The 27,526-nt window shown below is 28.9% G+C and overlaps 1 protein-coding gene across 1 annotated transcript; it reads right to left on the reverse strand.

The window, feature by feature from the left end:
• Positions 1–8,020: 8,020 nt before the first annotated feature.
• LOC113367447 (ATP synthase subunit s, mitochondrial-like) lies at positions 8,021–16,626 on the reverse strand. The gene is made up of 3 exons (XM_026609055.1): positions 16,468–16,626; positions 14,161–14,369; positions 8,021–8,056 (listed from the first exon to the last, which is right to left on the reverse strand). Exons 1-3 carry the CDS (start codon positions 16,624–16,626, stop codon positions 8,053–8,055), a joined length of 372 nt encoding a protein of 123 aa, XP_026464840.1. The 3' UTR covers positions 8,021–8,052.
• Between the last annotated feature and the right edge of the window lie 10,900 nt (positions 16,627–27,526).

Consider the following 27,526-nt stretch of genomic DNA (forward strand, 5'->3'; position numbering starts at 1 on the left):
AGATGGCCGCTCGGAACAACATGGCGCGCGTTAAGGAAGTCAAATGCAATAAAACATGTCGGCTTTGCGCAATTAGATTCACATGTCATTTACGCAAGCGCATGGTTAAGAAATTGGTACATATCAATTTATTATATGATATCTGGACAGTTCTCATGTGTGATCGCAGAAATTAGAGCTAATTTCAAAATAATTTACATGAAAGTATTAGCGTAATTAGCATTAACGCCAAATATGTGTGTATAAAAAGATCTATTTAATTTAATCTGTTAGGTCCAAATTTAACCCTTGTGCATGAAGAATCTGCGTTGACTGTAGGCAATTGGCAGAACCACTTTATAAAATTACATACATTAAAAACGGCAAATTAAAAACATAAGAGATCTATTAAAATGTACCAGATGCAAAAAATTAACCTTTTTCGGGATATATGTTGATTGTACGCAAGTGGCAGAACAAGTAGAATAGGGCGGAATACAAAAGTTCAATTTGATTTTTAGCAATTAAATCGTTAAAATTGGTTTTATCATATGAAAAATAACACCTCATCAATTAAACAACTATCTGATTATGTTCAGTAAAAATCCCAGCCAATCATCATTGTAGAAATGTGTTTTTTTGCTGTTTTTCAAAATTTTGTTACCTGAACTACGCAACAGTGCTCACAATCAAAAAAACTAACAACCGAAGAAAATACTTCTGATATGGATTTTCAAACATTGCTGTTCATCTCCCTATAGATGGCGACGTCAAAAGAGTCGAGATGTTGGGTGGTTATACATCTTTTTCCCTCAAATAAAAATGATATTAAAAATGTGGTATATTCTGAAGGTCAAATTAAAAATACAAAAGATCTTTGAGAAGTTAATTGAAGTAACTAAACACGCAAAATTGAATGAACTGTAATTCTATTCCTATTTAATGTGAATTTTATAAAAAAACAAAATTCCTTAACCTACAACTTTATATATAAAACTCAAAGCTTCGCTAAATCTCTCTTCAATTTCAATATCGCAACAAACGGGTTATAAATAACATCCACCGAGCAATTACAACGATAAGATCAAATGTCAACTGCCAAAGCACAGTTCCTACATACTATTTTCATATATGAAATTCTGTAATTAACAATATTAATTTTCACATTCGCATTCGACTCAAGTATCCTTAATAAGAAAATAATATTACAACAATAAGTAAATATGCTTAGCATTTACATCAATCGATATGAAACATGTGTAGGTACTTGATATGTCAAGTGGATTATATTAATCATTTAATATTCATTTATGAATCTCTAAATGACTTTGTAAATATATTAAAAAATGAAATTTGCGAAGAATAAATATTATGATTTTAATAATCTTTCCTTATTTGAAATAACATACTTGAAAAATGAAATTAAGTATAATAATAAGTTACTATTAATTATTAAATCAGATCAGAAATAATTGATTGAACGATGAAATTCAACTCTTGTCCTCAATAATTAATAAAGTTACTTCATAAATTTGATTATCTGATCTGCAGACATTTGGTAATAAATAAGGATATCATGTTTAAGAAAATTTGGAAATTATATCTTTAGGGTACATATTGCGCACTTTAATAAAATATCAATAATTTAATAAAAAAAAAATTTAGTAATTTTTTGCAAGAACGATTTTTTCAAGGGCATAAACATTCAATCCATGGCAAAGTAAGAGTAATTACTAATTACTAATTACCAATAATCATGTTGTCTCAAGTATACAAATTACATATATTTTTTGTAGTAGGTTGTTTTTTTGGATCAAGTGACAAAGTATGGAATGCCCACAAAAAGATATTTTAAAAGAACGAATTCTTCCAATTGATAAAAATAATAATAATCAATTAATTAATTAATTATTTTTATGCATTGCGTGAACTTTTAAAATTACTAGTGTGTCTGATATACTATTAAGGTAGAGCTTAAAGGTTCGCAGGTAAAACGAAATTATCTGAAAGGTAAAAATTGTAGAAAGTAACAATCCATCACCTTAATTCTTACGACTTCGTATCAGTATTTGATTTTTAGCTCTTTCATTTGTAACAAAAGAGCCCTGAAAGTATCATATTAGGTAAATAAAGGGGCATCCATTAATCACGTGAAGTTTAAAGGGGGAGGGGTGTTACTGACAAAAAATCACGAATAATCACGTAGAGTGAGGGGGGTCTAGTAAGATATCACGTGTATTTATTACCAGAATTTAAAAAAGATTTTTCAAAAATATTTCAATTTTAAATATTACCAAGTATCACCAAAGGGAGGAAGGGGTCTAAAAATACTTAAAAAGCGATCACGTGCATGATGGACGACTCCTGATGTAGCTATTATTTCGTTAAATTAATTCAAAACAAAATACATTGTGTTTGTTTACCCCCTGGATGTTCGATATTTGTTTATTTGATACATTTTTATATGTTGTGATGTAGTTCATTTAGTTTAGATAGGATAATTACTAAAAGTCATATATAACCCATTTATAAATTTAAATTATATGATTATAACTCATTTATTAATTAACTCAATTTATTTTAGTGGCATATACTTTTTTCCTAGTTACACAAATTTATTTTAGTGGTATACGAGTATACTACTTTCCTTACGAAAATTACATTAATAAATAATATCGCAAACTAAAAAAATGAACATGATGATATATATTTCCGCTTTCCCACGAATCCAACAATTATAGGTACTTTCTATATCATCATAGTTCCACGAATACATCTAACTTAGTAAATATCCGAATCAATAAAGATTATCTGCATCTAGTCACTAGGAAGTTTTGAACTCTAAGTACTTCAACACTTTTTCAAATCCGATAGTGATAACCGGCCATGGGAAATTATCTTCTAAATGCGCATTAGAGGGAAATAACCCTCGTTTACAATTTCACAAAAATCAGATTCTTGTTGACACATCACTAACATGCGTATATGTTGCTTTAATACGCAATTAGGTACGCTACTATGCAGATATCGAACTAGACAACTAGAGGGTTCGCAGTTGAGGCGGTTCACGCGGTTCCTGCCGTACTTGACGTCGAAAAGACGGGCCCGTTATCGAAGCAACTACATGGGGACCTGTGAGAACTCGCGGCAATTGTCAAGAGTCATATGCACTTCTGATATGTTCCGACGATGTATTATTAACACATGTTTTAATCTAATAATCCAAGAGCTAGCTGACATTTCACAGTCAGCTAAGTGCACTAAGGTGCCAAGTTTTTGTCAAACTTTTTTTTCAGAATTTCCTATGTGATAGATATGTAGACAACTATTTGAATTAAATTAATGCTACAACAGTTATAATATATATTTGCAGCTTTTTAATAACTCGGTATCTAAAGCACCCAACCAAACTGATTACCTTTAGTGTATATCTATAATTTTAAAATTGTAATACAAATATATGATTACATTAACATTATTTTTCAAAAAATCTAAACATTACGATCTTTGAAAAAAAATGGTTTCCAAATATACTATTACCACCTAACCGAATTCATTACCTTTAGTACCTATATATCTAGAATTTTAAAATTGTAATACAAATAAGATGGTATTAACATTCTTATCTAAAAAAACATAAATATCACGAATTAGAAAAAAATGATTTCCAAACATAGACAAGAGATTATGATAAAATTTAAACTATTATTTTATATTTCTCTATAATTGAAAATAGGTCCAAAGATCCTTCTTGGACAAATGCATATTTTTACAGGTGGCAGTAGTAGCAATCGAATGACTGCAGCCATTAAAATGTTTTTAACTCAAAATTAACATTTTAAGCATATATTCGACATGATAATTTTTAACTTTCGAAAGAAAAAGATTGTTTATCTTAGTGAATCCATCTCACTAATTTTATATTTTCTCGACGTTTCAAGTCATTCTGATTCGCTTGAGGCCTAATTTATGAAAAGTGTGTGTGTGTATGTAAGCTGCAGACGTTTTCTCCAAAAACTTAAGTACCGATTTCAAAAACTTAAGTACTTCGATAAAACTTTATAAGATTATTCTTGCACAACAATTGGTCAAGCTGTATCTTTTCGTCTATGATGTAAAAGTTTTCGTCTATGTTTTAGTCCAATATCCTGAACCAATTTTAAAAATTGAAACACTGTTGGACAGATATCAGTTAAGAACCATACTTACTAGTTTTTGGTAAAGATAAGAAAGTGCCGTTTCTTCGTGATAATTGTTAAACTTTGCTTATTTATAAAGTGCATTCTCAAGTATATCAATTATTTTCATATATCGATCGGGAAGCTTTTGCAACTTGCATTAATGCAAAATGCAATGTGAAAAATGCTTTATTGGTGAAAAGTGAACTTAAAAGTCTTCCGCACCGGTAAGACTCATTATTTTTTTTATAAATCTCTAAATATAGCAATTTGAAGAAAAACAACAATCATATCATTCCTAGAACTGATATAAAAATCGGGAAATAATATTGAATCACTAGGAGAGTGAAAGAAAAACGTAAGTGATAAGAGTAGGGTTCTAAACTTGGTTTTCGTTCTCGATAATGATTTTTTTATTGTGATAGTAACATATTATATAAAATAATAATAAGTTGTCTTAAACCCTTTGGACTCGGATGCCGCCGATTTTCTCCGGCGGCAAAATTCATATAAATCTCGGAATTCGCGAGTGGAAAGGGTTAAAATCAACTAGCTTTTATATTGAAATTAGCTGTTCCAACAGTTGAATAAGGGATTCAAACATCAGACATGATCATTTGTATTACAACACCGTAATTTCGATTTTTTATGCCTAATTATCTTTTACAAAATCTAATATCACATTTTTGCACACTAATAATTAATTTGATATTTTTTGTGATATTAACATATATCAAATAATGTATAAGTTGTCTTAAAATCAACTAGCTCACAATTCCGTAATTTCTGATCGTACTTAAATCGAATTTACAATATCTAATATCATACTTAATATATTACAGGCATAAAATATAGTATATGACTTGTATGCAATTTCCATATATAATTGTTTTTGCGAATCTACTATGATAGGGGGCGTACATTAACCACGTGAAGTTTTTAGGGAAGGGGGGGGGGTTACAAAGAATCAAAGAAGATCACGTGGGGGAGAGAGAAATATGGTACTATATCACGTGTATTTATTTTTTACCACACTTTATTTAGAAAAATCCAAACATTTAAAAAAAATTAAAATGTTACAATTACACCACGTATCACCAAGAGGGATGGCTGTCCAAAAATCCATCGATCGTGTGATTAATGGATGCCCCTTTACGTTTGAAGCAGAAGAATTAACTTAACTTTAAACAAAATGATAATTTAAATATTGGTAATTAAAAATTGTTCGCTACAGAAAACTGTAGAATATTTTGGACATAGGGTACTTTCGTATACTTCGGATCTAGTATAAAGCTAACTCAATTGTCTTTTTAAAAAATTATTGATCGAAATGGTTCTTATTAATTATTTTTACTGAAGTATTTTCCAGACAAGGATACTACAATTTTAGTTAATTATTATGCTTCTGAGCAATTATCAGGAACTGGAACAAATTAAACAAAATATTTATTACATCCTCGCCCACGCACATTTGTTTTATAACCCCGTACGACCGCGTCGCACCTTAAGCTCTGCTTTATTCAATTAACACGCCGTGAGTTTGTGAAATGTTATTGTCTGACGTCACATCTCTCGAAAACACTCGAAAAACTTGAATTCACATTCAAATTTCTCAATTAACTTGTTTCTGTAGAATGTACGTTTAGCGTTATTATTTGTTTAATATGAACACATTTATTTTATTTCGAACGTAAAGACTATATGTTATAACAAATGAGATAAGCAAAGTTTATTACAAAAATTAATCACTGAATTTTAATTAAAATTTGTAGGAAATAATATTCATCATCATATTATTGCATAAAGCTGCAATGGAGTAGAAAGCGAAGAAAATACTTATAGTATATCTTTGGTACATAAAAAATAATATTCGACTTATAGAACTGTTAATGACAGGATTCGAAAACAAGATCCTGTGTGTCAATTATATGGTGAGTAAGTATGTAAAATAACAAAACAAAAATATATATCAAAAATATGCGTAACCAACTGAAACAAACTAGACAAAATTATAACACAACAATAGTCCAATAGAAGTTTTAACAAGAACTTTAGTGTACTAATGCATTTCATCAGAATCAAGTTGTCACAATACAATAATTGATGCAAAAGTCATCAAATAAGTCATCGGAATTAGCAAATAATTTAAATCAGACTGAAATAATAAACAATTTATAAGAATTTTGTGCTTAAAGCTTCTTTTAAGAAATAGATCTTCTAATTGCACAACAGTTTTAAACACTAGGTTGTACGCAGATTGTAAATTATATTAAATGTACAACAACAATTAAAATTGATTGAGAAATTGTTTAACGTAAAAAGCTTTTAAGATTCACACGAACTATAACTTTTACTTAATGAATTACAATTATTATTTTTTTATCAACTTAATACTTCCTTCTCGAACGAAGAGCTTTCTCAACAGCTTTCCAAAAGCAAAGTTTTATATCAGGATATACTCATATTGAATTTTTTATTAGTGACAAGAATAAAACTTCAATTAATCTTCAATTAAAGCTGAAGAATTTGTTAAATGTTAAAAGCTTTAAAAATGCGCCGTTTGAATCATAATTATTATTTTTTATTATCTCAATATTGCTTTTTCAAAAAGAGCTTTATCAATCATCTTTTCTCAAGTAATAAATCTCATATTTGCAGAATAAAAGCAAAATATTTTGAATATTAGTTGGTCTACAAATTTTTGCAACAAAAATAAAAATACAGTTAATCTTCCTCAAGAATTTGCTAAACTTTGAGAGCTTTAAGGTACACGGTTTGCATTACAATTTTTATGTGTTATTATCAATATTGCTTTTTCAAATAAAGAGCTTTATCAAATAGATTTTCTCAAGTAATAAATCTCATATTTGCAGAATGAAAGCATTTTTGCAATGAAAATAAAATTACAATTAATCTTGCTCGAGAATTTGATAAATGTTCAGAGCTTTTAAGGTGCACTGTTGGCATTAAAATTAATATTTGTTATTAATTGAATATAAATGAAGAGCTTTATACAACAGCTTTTCTCAGGTAGAATTGATCTCATATTTGCAAAATGAAATCAGTAAGGATGTATTGAGATTGCAAAATTTTTTTAAATGTAGCAAGCATGTAATTACAATTAATTTTTTAGTTTATGGCCCTTAAGGCACAATTATTAATTGTTATTAACTATTAATATAATATTGCTTTCATAAATGAAGAGCTTTATCAAGTAGCTATTCTCATGCAGAATATATCTCATATTATTTATATTTTGGAAGAATATAATAGCAAACGTCGTTTGCTATTATAAACAATTATTTATTTTATTAATTTAATATTCCCTCTAGCAAACGTCTACAATGTTCCTGCAATAAGCTCAAATACAGAAAATTGCCCTTACATGAGTACTATAGATTTTGTGAGCAATACAAATAATTATAGTTCGTATAATAGCACATATTTGCACTAAATTTTCAAAAAATTTGATAAATAATATATTATATTCAAAGATAATACATTGGTTTTGAAAAAATATATCTATGTAACTTTTCGTTTATTAAGTTCGATTCTCACTTTACTAAATAAAATCAATAGAACATAAAAAAAAATCCGATAAAATTCGATGCACTGCAATCTGTTCGATAGATAGTTCTTAATAAAAATAAACGAGACGTCGGATATATTTAATTAAGAATTTCCTACATATGAAAACGCACAATTTAAGAAAAATAATCTATAAATAATCTATTATAAATAAAATAAAATTTATTTTTCACTTACTTTGTGGCTATAGGCACTAACGTCCAGTCATATCCCTGAAGAACTTTCGCAACTGCATCATTTATTTCCGTTTTATCAATTTGAGTTTTCTTCTGTTCATCATTTCCAGCGGCATTTTTTCTGCTTTGCGTCAACTGCAAATGCAATTCGGCTTGATGTAAATGTTGAGACAACATTTTAAGAAACAGCAGCAGGTACAGTTCGGACACTTAAAATCGATTGATAAAAACACACAAAAATTAAAAATAATGTCCAATATTTTGTACGCACATGTAAAAAAGCACTGTTTAGAATTTATGAAGGCACTTGTTTGATCAGTTTCCACAACCCATAGTGAATTAATGATAAAGACGATTTTGAACGAATCAAATTATAAATGCAAAGAGGCACACGTCTTGACTTGTGGGAGAACTTTTGACGAATGTTGAAGCAAATGAAGAAGTCCTGTGCTTGAACGATCCGACTCACGTTTTCGTTTCTTTGTAGTGGTATGCAGATCAGATAGAGATAGAGCATGCAAGAGGGCGATATGTTTGTGTTGGGTATAATTTTAGATAACACCATATAAAAAATAATTTAAAGAAAATGAGAATTAAACTTTTTCATAGCATAAATGTATTTTGAAACTAGTGGGGTGCATGGCATCGTGTCTTAAGGAAAATTGCTGGTACTTCCCGTACCGTAATTAAAAATCTTGGTACGGAACCCAAAAAATTTACACTAAATGTGTACATATTAAAATTTCTAAAAAATATCTGATGATTTGATGTACATATATCCAATAAACATTTTTGACCGCCAAATGACATATTTTTATTTATATTTTTATTGAGAGTCCATAACCGCTGGATCTGCCTCTCCAAAAATTTAATCAGTTCTTCATCTTGTCAATACAAGTAAAATGTTTTTTGAATTATTAAAATCTGACACTCCGTTACACGGCTAGACCTGCCTTCGCCAGAAACTAATCATAATTTTTCAAATCGGTTTATCGGTCCGCACAAAAATTGTATCCGCACATGCACACACACATACACATATACATCCATTTTTTCTAAGGTATGACAAAATATTCAGAAACCTTTGAAAATTTTTTTGCGATTACTATAACTTACCTTACTATACACGAAGTTAACTAGTGGCGCATGGCATGGTGCCTTAAGCCAAATTGTTGAAACTTAACCCGTACCAGAATTAAATATTCGAGCAAAAAAATTAATAATAATATTTTAAAAAAGATTTATCTATAATTACTTTATATTTATTCGTTCATGTAATATACAGAGACGATCGTATAGCTCAAAACACTTAAAAATGTTTATATTAAGAAGAAATACCTAACGAATCCATCTGAGGGTATATTTTTTACGATTAGAATAACGCATATAAAATATATACATTTTTAAATTGAACTGTAAATTTAAAATTCATATTTCAAGTATTAAACTTTGCATATTTATCAAAATTTTGAAATTTGTTTGAACGGTATCAGTGAAACTAAAGATCTTGCTACGGAACCCAAAAAATTGTAATTAAATTAGTGCGCATGTTTACAATTTCTATAACATATCTAGCAATTTGATGTGCATATGTCTAATGATCATTTTTGACCGCCAAATATAATTTTTTTATACATTTTCCTCTGTATTTCCAAAACCGCTGGACCTGCCTCCTCAAAAATGTCATAAATTCTTCATTTCGTCAATAAAAGTAAAATGTTTTTTTGAATCATTCAAATCGGACGCTCGGTTCTCTCAAAAATAGAATTGCATTTTTTGACACTTTTTGCCCGGATCTTCGAACCGGCTGCACTTGCTTTTGCCATCTCCTCATCAATAGGAATCGAATGAGCCATAAATAAATTTTAGATTTTTAAAATCCGACGTGAGGTTTTTTATAACTTAAGGGTTTAGCAAATAATATTTAGAAAAAGAATAAAGTACACACATGTACGTCCTCATAATTAACTTCTGAGATTCTTAGAATATTTAATATTTTATATGATTCTCGTAAGATTCACGCAGCAATAATATGCTTAGTTAATTATTTATATCTAAATTAGTTAATAGCGATCATAAGTTTCCGTATTCTGATTATTTTATTCAATAAAGGTATAAAAATATGTGAAATAAATCTGAAATCTGGATTAAAAAACAATTGTGCATTTTTGGCTACATATAATAATTTTTTATGTGTAAAACTAAAAAATGTTGTATCTGAGAGCTTGAAGCATTAGCATTAGGAATATCATTAAGAAATAGTTAGTCATAAAATTAGTATTACGAAAAATAGATTAATACTAAATAGTTCGAACTGATAAAAAACTCGTTTTTTACACGAGGCAACTAAATAATTAAATTATATTCTATATAAAAGCATTTCATGGATTATGCAATCATTTTACGCAGTGAAGAAAAATAAAAGAAATTAATGATCTATTACGACTTTGCAAACCAAGTATGGTACTACCGAGCCTAAAAATTCTTTAGTTTATGCATTTTAGTATATCAATAGTTGAAAGAACATGCTACAAAACATTTATGCATATTTAAAATTCTAAATAGATATAAAATCGCGAGAACGTACAATTAATTTTCCAATTAGAAAAGCTTCAACATTAAATGGTACTTTTTAACATATATCTTAAAGCATATATGCTGTATATGAACAACAATTGTTGAAGTTTAAATTTCAATAACTTTCGCATAAACCTATGTTTATGCTGTGATATATTAAGATTATCTAATAAAAAAAGCTAAGTGTATGCGATATTTTGGCTTAAGGCAAGTTGCATGAACTTCCAGGCTGGTGTAAATAATAGACTCAAACAATAAAAAATAAGCAACATTTACAATTGTGGCAATAAAATTTTCAACCATTACTGCAAAAACACATGCTTAGTACAAATACGTTGTATCTTCCAATCGCGCGGCCCATTATTCGAAACTTTTTTGATTTTATATAATTAGCAAAAATATGCATACATACTTTTTTCAATTTTAGTATAGCTTAAAACGTCGAGTAGACATTAATTCATTAGCAAAACTGGATTTTCTAGTGAAAACAAAAACTTTTTCTTAATGTTAGAAAAAATATGTTATATAGTTAATTCATTAGATAATAAACTGAGAAATGCTGGGACTAAAAAAACATAATAGCATTCAGCTTTTAGCTAGAATTCGTATTTGTTCGACATTGATAATGCGGCGCTTATATGGCCCAAGCAAGTAAAAGCATACGATATTTATTATATTTAGTTCAATATTTTCAGCTCTTTCTAATGTTTTTATAAATATTCGTATTATAATAGGGTAAAGATGAGTTAATAATGAATAGTTTTATTCTCATTCAACATTAAATACTTGGATCAGTGTAAATACTAAGGGAAATGATTATTCTACAACACAAGTTAAGATGCTGATCAAATATTTTGATATAGTATTAATAGAAATAATTGTTATAAATATTAATAAGCCATTATATAAATATTTATAAACCAAAGACTAAAGCTTATCACAGTAAAAAAATACATCTAAAGTTTCAAAAATCGTTAAATAATACTTTTCATTGTCTAATGCTGATAAGTTGATTGGCAATCATTTTCATAAGATGATATAAAAAGTGTCGCTCAAAATAATCGAATTATCAATGCTAAGTGTTATGCTATCGATAATTGCGAAATTGATCAGTTTAAAATAAATAAATATATAGATTGCAACTGAAAGTTGACAGCATTCAAGCAAATTTATTGGCATAAATTAAACAAATGGTATCACGCTTCTCGGATATTCCAAATATTTATTCAATTCATATCTTGTCAATCATGGCCAACAAATACAGATATGCGCCTATAGAACAACTCATATTTGTTTATAATGTTTACAGTGGCGATTTTTATTATCTTCGCGTTGTTCCATTGAGGTCAAAAAGTTTTACAATTAGTGTTTCATTCCATCATAAACTACATTACAACGTGGCAACAATCGTTTGAGAATTAGCAACGTAGGTAATCGGTGCTGGAAACCGGGCAAATTTCCCAAAACGAGTTTATTTAGGTTTTGGAGGGCGCCTAAAGCGTAGATTCCTCTGGCCGTGATGTTGGGGCATCCGACCACTTCTAGATGTTTCAAACTGTTCCGTACGAAGACCAGCATCGGCATGCAGTCATCGTTCACGTGCACGCATCTTTATCAATTTCAGAGAATTTTAGATTTGAATGATTGATTTACTATTAATTATTATTGATTTTTAATCTAAATGTAAATGATGACGGACGGTAATCAATATGCAACTCTTTGATAAAAATATGTATGTGAGGATAGACATTTTGCAAGTAGAATCTCATGAATTGAAATATAACAAATAAAATACAGTCAACTTTTCCATAACGTGATTATCTGAAAATTCCCATATTACTTTCCTTTTATGAACTGAAATTGCAACAGCCCTATAACGCGGTACACATATAGCGCAGTTTCCGTTTAGGGGGCGTCTATTAATCACGTGAGGCTTAATGAGGGAAGGGGGTTTGACAAAAAATCACAAATTATGACGTAGATGGATGGGTCGTCTAGTAAGATATCACGTATATTTATTTTTTACCTGAATTTAAAAAAAAACAAAGTTTTTCAAAAATATTTGAAAAAAATACACGTGATGTTTGGTGAGGAGGGGAGGGTAATTTTAAATATCACCAAGGGAGAGCTCCAGAAAAGCGATCACGTGATTAATAGACGCCCCCTTAACACCGCATAAGTTTTTCCGTGCTTTCCGTCAAGACTCTGATAACTACATATTGTAAGAGTTTACTATAAATTTTATTATCAGCCCTTTCATCTTTTACAATATGTTTATATAAACACAACAACAGTTTTTTTAGTTTCATTATTTTATTATATCCATATATAAACCATTCCGGTTTTCATAGTACGCGCTGCCAATTAGAGGGTGTCCATTAATCACGTGAACATTTACTAAGGATTTTTGACCCCTAATCCCCCTTGGTAATACGAGGTGACCTTTAAAATAACCCCTCTACCCCACACAACACCAATTGTATTTTTAGTACCTAAAAAAAACGTAAATTTTTTTAATTATTTTAGAAAAATTGAGTTAAAAAATAAATACACATCATGATATCTTACTAGAACCCCACCCCTCCCCTACTTGATATATCGTGATTTTTTGTCAATCCCCACTCCCCATTTAAAGCTCAGGTGATTAATGAACGCCCCCTTAGCCTGGTTTGAATTGTTCAAACCGAATTTATTATAGCGCGATTTCCATATTACACGGTACATACTCACCGCACTATAGGACAGTTAACTGTACTTTATCAATTACTGAAAAACTGAACATATTACGAAGTTGAAAGAATTTTCAAAATCAAATCTTTCTAGTTCACAACTAGCAGAAATTTTACATTGGAAATATTTTTAACCCAAAACAATTTTCATATCCTTTGTGAGATTACATTGACTGTTATTGTAAAAGAAAACTGATTATAATTTCTTATTCGTTTTGCATTATTTATTTACTACTATAATTATATTTTTTAAAGAAGTAACTAAAATGAAAGCATTCAAAGTAAACGGTTAGAAAAATCGATTTCTAAGTGTAAACTAATTTTATCAATCATAAATAGAACAATTACTGGTATAGTTAACAACAATCTAGTATTGTTTAACAGTGTGCTCTAAATTATCTCTATTCAACACTGTATACATAAAAATACTTGTATCCAAAATTCATTGAATATCCATTGGCATATTTAGAGTAACTCTCAACTGAATGAGCTAATTTTCATAAAATATTCTTTAAAATATTTAGAACAATGTATATTGCGTTGTAAAATGTTTATATTGTTAGAAATGTTGGCAAAACTCTGAAAACGATTTTTTTATCAACTTTTAAACGCCATTTTCTATAAGATTTTGGAGCCTTTTAGTGCTTGTAAACAGACACAACTGATAAAAGGATATTTGAATTTACCAAAAATCAACAAAATAATTTCAGACTATGAGAGTTTCGCAGCCAATAGAATATTTGCAACCTATCTTCAATAACAATGGCGTCAATTGTGATTTATTAAATTTGAAATTCTAAAACAATCGGTTTATTTTCTATGGTATTTTTTGACAACTTTTCTCATGTCTTTGAAGTTCGTTATTTTTCCAATAGATATTAATTTCTATTTACTATATTACTAGAGACTATTAATTATTGAATTTCAAAATACCTTCGCATGATCATGGTTCTTAGTCTGGTAACTCCTCGCAGATGAAGAAATCCATATTGCATGATAGTAGTTCCACTGGCGTCAATTACATCGAGATATTTTCCTGCTGTGCCCATTCTTTGAAGTTTTGCATAACTCGATATTGTTTCCTTATTGTTGCCGTGCCAACGTACCGAACCTCCATTACGTAATATCCATTCTGCGCATACCTAAATTGGTAAATAAATGTTGAGAAATTGTGGAGATGATAAAAATTAATGGAATTGATTGAGTTCCGAAAATTTCGAAGAAAGCAAGTTAGGAAAATCTGCTTTTATAGCAAATCCACAATTCAAATGTACTAGATACAGGTACAACTCGCATGTAATTGGTATTCAGACTAACAATAAGTACAAAAACGCTGATAGAAGTAAAAATTGTACTTGCTACTGAATAATAAAATATCAAAAATATTAAAATATTTAAAAATACACATATATGATAGAGCGGGGCACATAGGTTCAACAACGAGTAATTATACTGCCTAAACCAAATGGTAGTTCATTTGCAACAGATAACACATGTCGTACACTATCGTACTATGTTCAGTATGTTCAGTAATCTTATCCCTATAATTCGTAATTATATAAATGTATCTTTTCATTTTTTTTTGTCAACTGTAAATCGGGCTAACAGATCCGTCTTATGTTTAATTTTAAAGGGATTTTACAAAATAGTAGCTAAAATATTCTACCAAGGCAAAAATATAAAATGTTGAAAAAAATTATATTACATAAAAAATCTGTTAAATCATTCTTAAAATTAACAGTAGAAGTTATAAAACAAATAAATAACGTATACTTAAAATTTATATTAAAGTCTCGTTAACTAAACAACAGTGCTCGCAACCAAAAAAAACTAACAAGGAAAGAAAATACTTTTGTTATGGATAGAAGAATAAGTTGATATAAAACGAGTAATCATTTTTATCCATATATTTGTGACACTTTTATAGCAAAGAAATATAAATGTACACAGGGCCGGTCCTAGAGTCCTCAGCACCTGAATGCCATTTTTTCCAGCGCCCCCCCTTATTATTTTAAATGTTTTAACAGTTTATCATTAAAATCATATAAACATTCACGTTATTTTTTTAAATACTTTTTAATAATTTTCGATATAATACAGTAAAAATCAAATATGATATAAAAGCGCATTGATTTTAAATATATGTAGAAAATCGAGGTGATTTGTGGGTGCACATAATTAAATTGTCTGACTTGTTTCGTTGTCGCACTACCGAACTGTATTTAAATTCTTATTTTCAATCCAAACTTTTTAGGACATCCAAAAATTTCAGTTCATTATTGCTTGCAAAAATATATATAAATTTTCAATTATTTCCAATGCATGTGTAATATTAATATTTGGGTTTTGAAAGATTTACTTATTTATTTATTTCGAATTTATGTGATTCTGCATTCTGCAAACCATAAAAAGGAAAAAAATTATAGCCTTTCATTATTAAACATAAAACTGGTACATCATGTTGGATTATTTTAATTCATTTTTTCATTATATAAAATATTCAAAATTACATCGTAAACTTCCCCTAATTGATATCTTAAAGGCAGATTTGAAATAACTATTAATTTCATTTGTACAATTGCTTTTTTAACTGAATTTACATTTTTATTTACAATTTTCTATAGTTTACGCCTGCGTCATGATGAAGGTTCAGTTGGTCATTTTACGCCACCGAATTGTATGTATGCATGTAATCAACTTTACTTTCCCATCGTGTATCAGATTGTTGTTTTAAAGTTAAATTTTTAACTTATACCTAGTAGACACGCCGCTGTGTATTGCTACTATCTTCTTGTTTATATTATATAATAATTATTGTTAGCAATCTCTGCTTAATGTTAATATGTTAATACAGATTGTAGAATAAATTAAATAAAAAAAATTAACTTATTTTAAAAATATTATCCAAAGATATTATCAAAAGATGCAAAGAAATTATATAATTCTTGAATGATATTGAAAAAAAAAATATATAAATTTCATATCCGAATCTCGTGATAGCGTCCCCTAAGAGGCTTGCGCCCGCATTTTTCGCATGCATCGCATTCAACGTAGGACAGGCCCTGAGTGTACATATATTTATACAGAAGTGAATTATAAATCAAATATGGTTTGAATCAATTTACTTAAATTTAGCGACATTTGTCACGTATAACAATTTTGTTCATGAGTTTTATACGAATAAAATAGCAATGCTATAGCTATACAAATAAATTATGATGATATAACCATTCTACTCACTCTTTCAGGGCCATATCTTCGCAGTCGTTGCCTGTCTACGGTATTAACTGCAATCTTGAGCAGATCGGTGTTTGGTGGAACGGCCGCCGTGTGTTTGTCATGATGGTACCGAGACTTCAGCAAACGTTTGCCGAAAGCCCCGATCGGGGTAATTGACATAACTAGAATATCCGATCAATGTGACCGATGACCGATCCGATTTTGTCACCGAAAGCATTGTGACAGCTAAAAATTATTATGCAACCAGCTTGCTTTGTGTTTGAATCTGTAAAATAAAAATACGTTTGATAATACTTGGATGGCATATGCGTTTATATTTATTTGCAGAAATTCAGAAGTCTGGTACTGATTTAGCAAGTAGTTTTCTCATTCATAATACGTCTAAGTTTTATTTATCACATAAAATTTATACTTATTAACCTGTAGTTATATCAAGTAACATACATTTACTCAGTTTTTCACCAGAATTCTAATTTTTATTTATCGTCTCTAATGTATTTAATAACATCCATTTGTATTGACTTAAGAAACATTGAGAATAATATTTAATAACGTTGAAAATAATATTTACTTGTTTTTGTTTATTATCATAGACGATAATTTTTATATATTTCATATATTTCGGATACACGATTACCTTGACTAAGGGAAAAAATTAACTTTAATGTACATGTAAATACATTTACTTGCAAAAATTCAGAAGTCTGGTGCCAATTTACCAATTAGTTTTCTCACTTATAATGCTTATATATTTAATTTATCGTATCAAATTCATACTTATTAATCTGTAGTTGTATCAGTAAACATACTTTTTACACAGTTTTTCACCAGAATTCTAATTTTTATTACTATTTCATTTCTAATTTATTTAATAACATCCATTTGTTCAATACAAATTAAGAAATAACATTAACATTGAAAATAATATTTACTTGTTTTGTTTATTATCATAGCCGATTCTGTCGTAAAATAGACCAATGTTATGGCAAGTGCTAATGTTATTAAAGGCAGTTTCTATATAAAGTTGAACTAAATATTCCCAAAATCCCATGTGGTTGTTGATAGGAGTTTTAGATAGAAAACCTAACCTAGAAAACGCACAAATAGCAACAAAAACGATATTATCAAAACATATGAGTGAAGTTGAATTTTATATGTAAAACGCCATATCGCACAGCAAATACATGGCATTTTGACAGTATTTAGTAGCATTTTGTATGAAAACTGGAACGTAACATAGCCTTACCACAACATTGGTCTATTATACGACAGAAACAGCCCTTTAATACACTTTTTTCATTTAAATAAATATTATTAGAAAAAATTGAACTTCTCCCTCGGAAAGTTAATTAAGAAGTTAATAAAAAAAAATCTGAATATTTATTTGACTTGGGCAACAATAATTTTGACATAATGGTAATAGAAAAAATCAAAATGGTACTTAATATTAAAGCACGCATCGTTAATTTAAAACAGAAATCGAATTAGGAACATATATATTATCTAAATCAAAAAATCTTTTTAAAATAAAAATAAAAGATATTATGGAAATCAATGCAGATTTATATAAAAAAAATCGTTAAGTAATATAATAAGTGCAAAAATATGAACCAGAATAAGTTTGAAATAATGCTTTTGTATTCTAATTTTTTTTTCAAAGTTATTAACTAATGTTTTGAGAATTAATGGAAAATATAAAAATTTAAATTAGTAAAGTTTTAATTCTAGATGGTGAATGAAGGAATGGGGTCTAAAAAAATTGGCAACGGACCATAACCATGATTTCAGCCCTGCAAATAATATGAATAAAAGAAAATATTAAGAATTTTGCAATCGTATGATAAAAAAAACAACTTTTTATATTCTCGTACTTTTTAGAAATAGTTACAATCGGAAATTGAGAAGTAGTTTATATTCAAGAAGAGTCTATATCAAGTAAATCGGTTGAGTAGAAGTTGAGAAATCGTATCGAAAAAAACAATTTCGAAAGTAATATGTAATTTCGAGTAAACGAGCTTTAAGTTTCACAAAGATAGAAAACAGAGGCGGATTATCGTGGTCAAGCAGCTAAATCTCCAAAAATATTTTATTTTGAAAAATCCTCTTCTACACAAATTCTTGAGTTGAAACTTTAAAAATACCAAAAGAACAAAATTGTCTTTTTTTTCTTGACCATAATACCTCTTTATAGTCCAGACATTATAGTAAGTTCATCTGGGAATTCGAAATCCACCTAGTTGTGGGTCTGTAAATACTTGCATTTTGCACCCTAAAAGTTGTCTCAAAACCTATATATGTAGCGTACACCTTACCATATGTAGGTTTTGAGACAACTTTTAGGGTGCAAAATACAAGTATTTACAGATTGTATCTCGAATTCCGAGATTCTTACCTAATTTAAGCTTAAATGACTAGACTTATTATACCTTAAAGGGATATTCCGGTCCGGTTTTCATATTAGACTCAATGCCGTTTTAGCTTTTTATTAGAGTTAATTTTTTTCATTAGTCAGCGTAACCTTGTATCCGAAATATATAAAATATATAAAAAATAATACAAGCAGAATGTCTAAGTTTTTCAGTTAAAAAATTTAAAAAAATCTTGATTGTTCATATTTATTCAATTGGATTTTCCAGAATTGTTCCAATATAATTTATACCGATTTACCAATCTTCAACAATTAGCGGCAGAGAAGACACTTTTTAGAAAAATGGGTTTCGACAATAATTTTTTTTAAATATTTTTAACAATATTTATTACAACTGCTAAATAAAATAACATGTAGTAATACTAATGAACAATAATATAAATATAAATAAAATAGAGTACAAAATAAAGGATAGTAAATTATTTCAATGAAAATTTAAATTTCTAAAAAGTGTCTTCTCTGCCTCTAACCCGTTCTTTTACGAAGCATCAATTATCATATGCTGGAACGTCGAGACCGTCGCGTCGCCGTAGAAAGTTTCCGGACGACGCTCCGCAGATTCACCGCAGCGCGGGGATCTGGACCCACGAAGAGGCGAGCCAACCGCGCTTCAATAATTAGCGCTCGCATGGGAGGGGCGATGTTGGAACACGCCATTGGCAACGAATGCCAATGTTTTACGTGCAGAAAATCCCTCCCGGAAACTCCCAATGAAGAATAACATAACTGTGATACCGCAAGCAAAAGTATTCGAAGAATTAACTATTTTATGAATAATATTTAAAAAATATTTGTGATATTTATGGATTTTGTATCATAGAATTTGTAAAGTTCGAGAATTTAGCAAATCCAGTAGTTGGAAAATGCAAGTTCAAAAATGGGAATATTCTATTTAATTGTAAGGGAATATTCTGTTTAAAGTTAAGTTCTCGTCAATAAAAAATACATTTTTAGTATTAAAAACTATGGAGCCGATTCTGCCGTAAAATAGACCGGTGTTATGGCAAGGCTATGTTATGTGGCAATATTCATATAAAGTGGTACTAAAAACTGTTCAAATCCTATGCGGTTGCTGTGCAATCAGGCGTTTTAGGTAGAAAACCTAACCTAGAAAACGCACAAATGTCAAAAAATCGATGTTATCATATCTGGATTTTTGAGATACGGCTCGATGACATATGAGTGAAGTTGCATTTTATGTGAAAACTCCAGATCGCACAGCAAATACATGTCATTTTGACAGTATATAGTATCATGTAATGTAAACTGTAACGTAACATAGCCTTACCATAACATTGGTCTATTTTGAGGCAGAATCGATCCATAAATCCTGTAAAACAACTCCTGAAATGTGAATGCTATATTAAAGTATCAAAACCGCACTGCAAGTGCATTTTTGAATTGCATTTTTCAACTATCAGAGCTTATTACAACCATTACTTATAAGACACACAACAATGCTTAAATAGCAACTCTAACAATAATTAAATATCAATCAGAAACAGAAAATTTAATTTTTGATTCTGACTTTTGAGAACTCCAGTAATAGTACTGGAGTTCTGTTTATGTAACATAGAGGTCACTCCAGTGAGTTATTCCATTTTACTGCATTAGGTCTAATGGATGTTTCTTCTGTAATCTTCTAACAGTTGATGGTTCTAATATGGGAATTGATATAGGGTTATTGTGGTTGATAATCTTATCGTGATGGATTTTACTTGTGTTTACAGCCTCCTGGATAATATCGATTCCCAGATCGTCATGATGTATTTGGTTAGGTACTAATATACCAATGTGCATTTGCAACACACCTCAGGAAATTTAAAATATTAAGATTCAGAAAAGATAGTTATTATGATAGATACTTCAAGATCTATACCAATTCCAAAGTTGACTTGGGAAAAGTTTATTAAATCAATAATAGAACACCACGTGACCCATTACAAACAATGTCCACAGATTAGTAAAATATAAATATGAACTTCATTACATTTTTAATCATTTTCGACGTGATATTTTCTATTAATTCACGGATATTATAACAGGATAGCATATCTAATCAACATTTCCTTGGCACGCGTGCTCGAGTTCCGGCCCATCATCGGTTTTTTTAAAACCGCAAAGTTGTGCTAACAAATAACACCTGGACATCAAATGCGCCGACGGGAGTATAAAAAAAACATCCGAAACATGCGGTCAAGCCATGTGAAAGCTCAATCAAAATAGAAAACAATTGGAAAAAATAGACAATAGTTTAAATCATTAGGCCTTAACGTTTTCTCTAGCTAAAGTAACAATAATCAATAATTGAATAAGCACTATTTTTTAAAATAATTAATAAATTTCACATTATTATTTTCAAATGTTAAGAAAATCACAAATCCGAACTAAGCAATTTGAAACAAATTCTGAATGTATTTACCACTTCGTGATTGAAATTGTAGAAATTGGTTTCAATAAAAAAATCTGTAATAATAAAAAGTAACATAGTGTTTTAAATTGAAATATTAGAATACTTATTTGTGGTGAAAATTTGTCTTGATACAAACCCCACAATGGATATGTTTGATATGATTTGACAAAATATCACGTGGGGGAGGCAGTGGTACAGTAAGATTTCATGTGTATTTATTTTTTACCTGATTTTTTTTTTAAAATTCAAACATTTTCAAAATAAACTCAAAAATTTTAAAAATTTTTCTTGTAACTAAAAAAACACAAATGTTATACATGTAGTAGAAGCTGAACTAAAAAAATTCTTACGACCCACCAATGGCAATTTGGCACAAAATAATCACAAATCTTCTGCAAAGATAATATTCCTTTTTTAAACGTTAACACTTAGAACTCTGCCAAAAATGGATATGTATATTCAGATTACACAACGAGCAAATAAGAAAATTATCTCAAAATCATAAGGAAAGCATCATCAACCTCCCTAAAAAATTAACTGTAAAAATATAGACACACTGCCAGACTTATATTAGAAAGAATGATCTCCTAGAATTAACTGAATGATTGGATTAAATTTAGATTTAAATTAATTTTGTATTTTTTATATATTATGTTAATATTATTAATCTTGATTATACTTTTCAATTAACTGAATAATTAGATTAAATTTAGATTTAAATTAATTTTGTATTTTCTTATATATTATAATAATATTATAAAAGTATGATAGCCTTTTAAAAGCCATTATAGTTAAGTGCAGTGGTGTCGGAACCGCGTGGGCTGTGTGGGCTTGAGCCCACCCATGAATTTTGATGGGGGGGCTCAGCCCACCCATCAATTTCAAAAAATTATATGGACTAATATATTTAAAAAAAAAAAACGAGAGCACTGGCTGTCTATCTAAAAAAAAAATCGAGCCCACCCATCAAAAATTTTGTTCCGACGCCACTGGTTAAGTGTATTATCCTAATTGCTTATTGTCTGATATGAGGCAAATTGTAATTTATATTGGAAATAAAAAAAACACGTCGGACTGGAAGAGGATTTTTAAACATTGATTTTAGAAAATAATAAATAGATTGAAACAAATAGTTTTAGTGCGTCCAATAACAAAATATTATTTTACAATTAAATCGTTTGTTTATACTAGCAACTGTTATGTTAGTATAATATTATATACTCTCAGTAGATAAATAGCTAAAAAATGAACAAACCACACTTCTATTTCAAATTCTTTAGCCTTAATTTAATCGAAAATTCTAGTACAATTATCATATCAAAAGTTCACTCGTACATAATTTAAGTATGATACAATTATTCCGAAGTATTTCCGCGAATAGTGGATGAAAAATAGAAAAATTCTGAAAATACAAAGATAAGATAATTCTATGTGAAGAACGAAGCATGTACTGCTTTATTGCTTCGTTTCTTAGCCGATTCGTTTCTGGGAATATTGGAGCAACAAAGATCGGGCTCATATTGACCCTTTGACCCCTCACCGAGTCATGAGGATGATTCTAATGATTTCTCAGTAATATTATGAACTGATTGATATTATTCGATGTAGGCAATTAAAATTAAAATTTATTTACTCGGTTAATTATTATGGCGTTAAATTTGGTATACGACATCCTGCTTTAATGGTGTTGTCGTATTCTCATTGCTAGCACGTTTATTATATGCATTAAATTAATTATTGAGTGTAAAATGCCTAATAAAATTGCGTTAATTATACAAATATAAGTAATTAAATTTTTTATACGTTTCAAAATATTTTTTGGTATTACATATTTATCCATTTTACCCTGTTTTTTTCCTAATTGCAGAAAACGCCATTGCAGTCAAATAAATATTCTAAATATTGTCAACAAAATATGTTGAGACTAGAAGGGAAATTTTGTCGAAAGTCTCAAACTTAAATTCATGGCGTTAAATTTAACAACGTTAAATAAAGTTTTTATTCATATCTTTTTAACCCTTTCTGATAAATCAAAGGTTGAATATTTTCTTTAGTAAGTTGATTCTCATTTAATAAAATACCCTATGGCAAAATTAGTTTCCGCATGAATTGAAGTTTAAAATACTTATTTTGATTAGTTCTTATTTTACAAATAATTTGAAACTAGTGGTGCATGGTATCGTGCCTTAAGACAAATTTCTGGATCTTTCCGTACCGTAATGATTCGAGAAATATTAAATGCTTTCGAATAAATCAATGTATATACTCATCATTAGCATTTTATAGATAGAATAAAAATCCTTACGATTAGACAATAAATTGGACAATGTCTTTTCTATATGTTTATATGAAAAATATTAAATAAAACTTGATCAAGCGGAATTACAATGAAGGAACTTACCTCATATTTTAAAGAATTATATAAACTAAATTACAAAGTTAAAATTATTTATACGAAATATATACGTGAGGTTTAGAATTTTAGCTGAAATTAAAAAAAATTGATAAAAAAATAATAATAATAACTTGAATTCTGAAATACTCGGAAAGTACAAGCGTAAATAACAATTACGTTCTACGAAAAAAAACCTGTCTTTGAAAAGTATGACTCTTTTATGATTCTGATAATTAGAGCAATGTTTAAAAATTTTCAGTATAATCAAAAAATTATTACCAGTATACGGCAGTCACCAAAATCGTTCATTTTACTAGTTAGTTAAATTTTTTACCCAAAATAAAACAAAATACTTAGTCTAATGTTTCAGATAAAAATTAGTTCATATTTTTTATATTCTGCCAGCATATATTCATTATATATTATGAATAATTTTAAATTTCTTAAAATACATTACATTTTCCATCATAGACCAAAATGAGTAGAAAATCTTGAAATGTGAAAACATCCAGAAAATTAAACTTTCTATTTTTTGCGATTTTAATAATGTACCCTACGGAAAGCTAAAGAATAAATATAGAAACCTTTAAAGGATAAATATATAAAGAAATGAATATAAAGATAAATAAAAAAATAGATGAATCAAGTATAAATCTCATATCATTACTGCTTGATATCTAATAAATCTTGAAATGTGAAGACATCCAAAACGTATATATTTTGCGATTTCAATAATGCACCCTACGGAAAGCTACAAACTTAAAAGGATAAACATGTAAGGGAATGAATACATGTATAAATACCAAAAAATAAATGCTTTAAGTGTAAATCTCATATCATTTCTGCTTGATATCTAGTAGGCCGAGGTAGATATCAAACCCGGAAATTAACCTTATTTATTAGGGATTTTATTCATACGGTATTTGAAAAATTCCTTTACGTAATTTTTATGTATTTATCTTTATTGCGATATAAATATTTACCTACATTAGCACGTGCAATAGTCACCGATCTGGTAAAAAATATATTTTTCATTCTATTAGTTCATCTTCTAACATCTTCGTTTCACTTCGTTTAACCATATAATTAAAATTTAATAATTATATCAATCAAAAAAGGTGTTTTTGTATGCTAAAAAATATCACAAATTGAACTAACTAGTCCTAACAATTATCAAGTAATCAAAATATTGCATCTATATATGCAAATAAATATCAATAAACAATAAAGTTGAAAAATAATAATAATTTGTTTAATAAAATTATTGAGTTTTTCTGAAAATTACATGTGAATACAGATGAAGGGATGTCTATTAATTACGTGAGGTTTTTATGGGGAGGGGGGTTTGACAACAAATCACAAAAAAGGGAGGGAGAGGTCTTGTCCCTCATGATAACGTATGGAGTTTTTGTCATCATACGTGGAAAAATTAGAAATAAAACATGAGTTTTCATAAATTTATGCATGATCAGGCACTTCAGCTCTTGTTAATGTGACATCGATAGATTTCTAATCTTCTATATTTATTAGGACATATTTATTCAATAAATATAGCGCACGTGTGACCAATCAAAGAGAGCATTGTTATGAAGCCATCGTTATATATGACGGAAATCGTCATAAATATATATCACCACACTATCTGGAATTTTCAATACTTGGATATCATTAGCAAATCGTACAATTAAAAATTATTGATTTGTCAATGAACGAGGATCATAGGTTGAGAAAAAGTTTACGTAACCCATAAATAGAAGTATCAATTCGTACTTTAGCAATGAGTCAAACTATAAGGTTATTCATAGACTCTGAAATTATGTCTTAACGATTTATGTATATCCTATTAAAAACAACTTTGCCATTTCCTATTCGATTGGTAACTAAAAGCAATTAATAATATAAATTAATATAATAATAGACGATACACGTTGTCCTGAAGCAAGCCAAGTCATTATTTATTAGGCCTGGAATGAATTAAGTAATTTTTATGGAAAACTGATTTTTTTCAAGAATATCAATGGCATTAACATAATTTATTTTCGAACAGCAATCACAACTAATAATTCTAGAAGATCTTATGATGATACTTTTCTTCAATTTTTAGTTTTTGAAAAGGCAATCCAATAGTTGCCTATAGATGGTAACCCAATTCTGATGATGATATATTTTAAACATATTGATAGTCCTTTTTAATAGTGATAATTTATTTTAACCTATTGCAGCAATATCGAAATAGACCATTTTTACTTGTAAACGTATTTTTGAACAATATTTTCAAAAAAATAGATATTACTTGATATTAGTTTGAACAAAACGCGGATTTAAATCAAGGACTGTGTGATTATAAAACAAATGCTTCCTAGTGGGGTGTATGGCATCGTGCCTTAAAGCAAATTGCTGGAACTTCCCGTACCGTAACAAAATGTTCGAGGAATATTGAATGTTTTCAAATAGATTATTATAAATATTGTAACATTGTCTAATATTTATAAGAATAATATAAACTGAATAGCAAAGTTAAAATTATTTGTTTAAAGTATATTCGAACTTTAGTCAGAATTAAAAATAAAATCTGAGTTATTTTCGATATACAAAATAAACTAAAAAAAAATGATACAATTTTTTTTTTTCCAAAATCTATTATTTTGTTAAAACAACCTGAAAGTTCTTTGAATCATTTAAATTAGACGCTTAGTTCTCTCAAAAACTGCCATTTTTTGCACATTTGGCTCTGTATCTTCAAAATGGCTGGGCCTGCCATTGCTAAAAACTAATAATCACTTCTCCCAATCATTACTAATTGAATGTTTTTTTAGATCATTCAAATCGGATGCTCCGTTCACTCAAAAACTCGATTTCTATTTTCTGCACTCTTTGCTCCGTATCTCCGTAACGGCTGGATCTGCCTTTGCTAAAAACTAATCAGCACAACTCACTATCAATAGAAATCGAATGTTTTTTGAACCATTCAAATCGGTTGATCCGTGCGCCCGAAAACGTGGACGAAAAATTGTATCCATACATACATACACACACACACATCCATTTTTTCTGAGGTATGCCAAAATGTTCAGAAACCTTCAAAACATCGAGAAATGTAAAAATTTTCAATTTCGATTTTCAGCCCATTAATATAACTTACCCTACGGGAAGTTAATAAATTTTCAAATCGGCAACAAGAAGTATCATAAAAATAAGTAATTGTAGAGAAGATTGGGTACGACTGTGACAATGTAAGTTTGATCAGCAATAATTTTGTTAACTTACCAGTTAGCTGGTAAAAGAGTAAATTAAATGGTAATTTGCATATTTGTCTATGTGGGAATATATTTAAATACTGTCTTAAATACTATGCATTAGTCATTTTTACGTGAACTAATTAAATGAACTTTGATTTCATATACTATTATCAAAAATATGACATGACAACTTATTAACTGACTTATACCAGTATTATAAGGCAAACTAAAAATGCACGAAATTTAATGCATAAATCGATATAATCAATTAGCGAATCTATATGTGTAAGCACAAATTATAATAATCACTTATGATTATAATAAAAATTAGTAGTTTTGATGCTTCTATTAGTAACAAAATTCCAAGAGCTGTTTACAGCAATCAACTCCTAACAGTCACATGATACGTGGCTTATTTTAGAAGGCAACGATTGACCTATTAGATTTTTTTTAATACAGAAAACTTTTAATTTGATGCAGCAATTTCTAGAGTAAGGCTGTTTTGACTTAAAATTATTGTATTGCCAAGTAAAACCGAAATCACTACTGCTTGGTCCGAAGACGGTAACTAATCTGGGGCTATT

Source organism: Ctenocephalides felis, unplaced genomic scaffold (genome assembly GCF_003426905.1).
Source record: "Ctenocephalides felis isolate EL2017-DRISC unplaced genomic scaffold, ASM342690v1 CF-g0.4_SCAFFOLD_01170, whole genome shotgun sequence".
In the NCBI taxonomy this organism is placed as follows: Eukaryota; Metazoa; Arthropoda; class Insecta; order Siphonaptera; family Pulicidae; genus Ctenocephalides; species Ctenocephalides felis.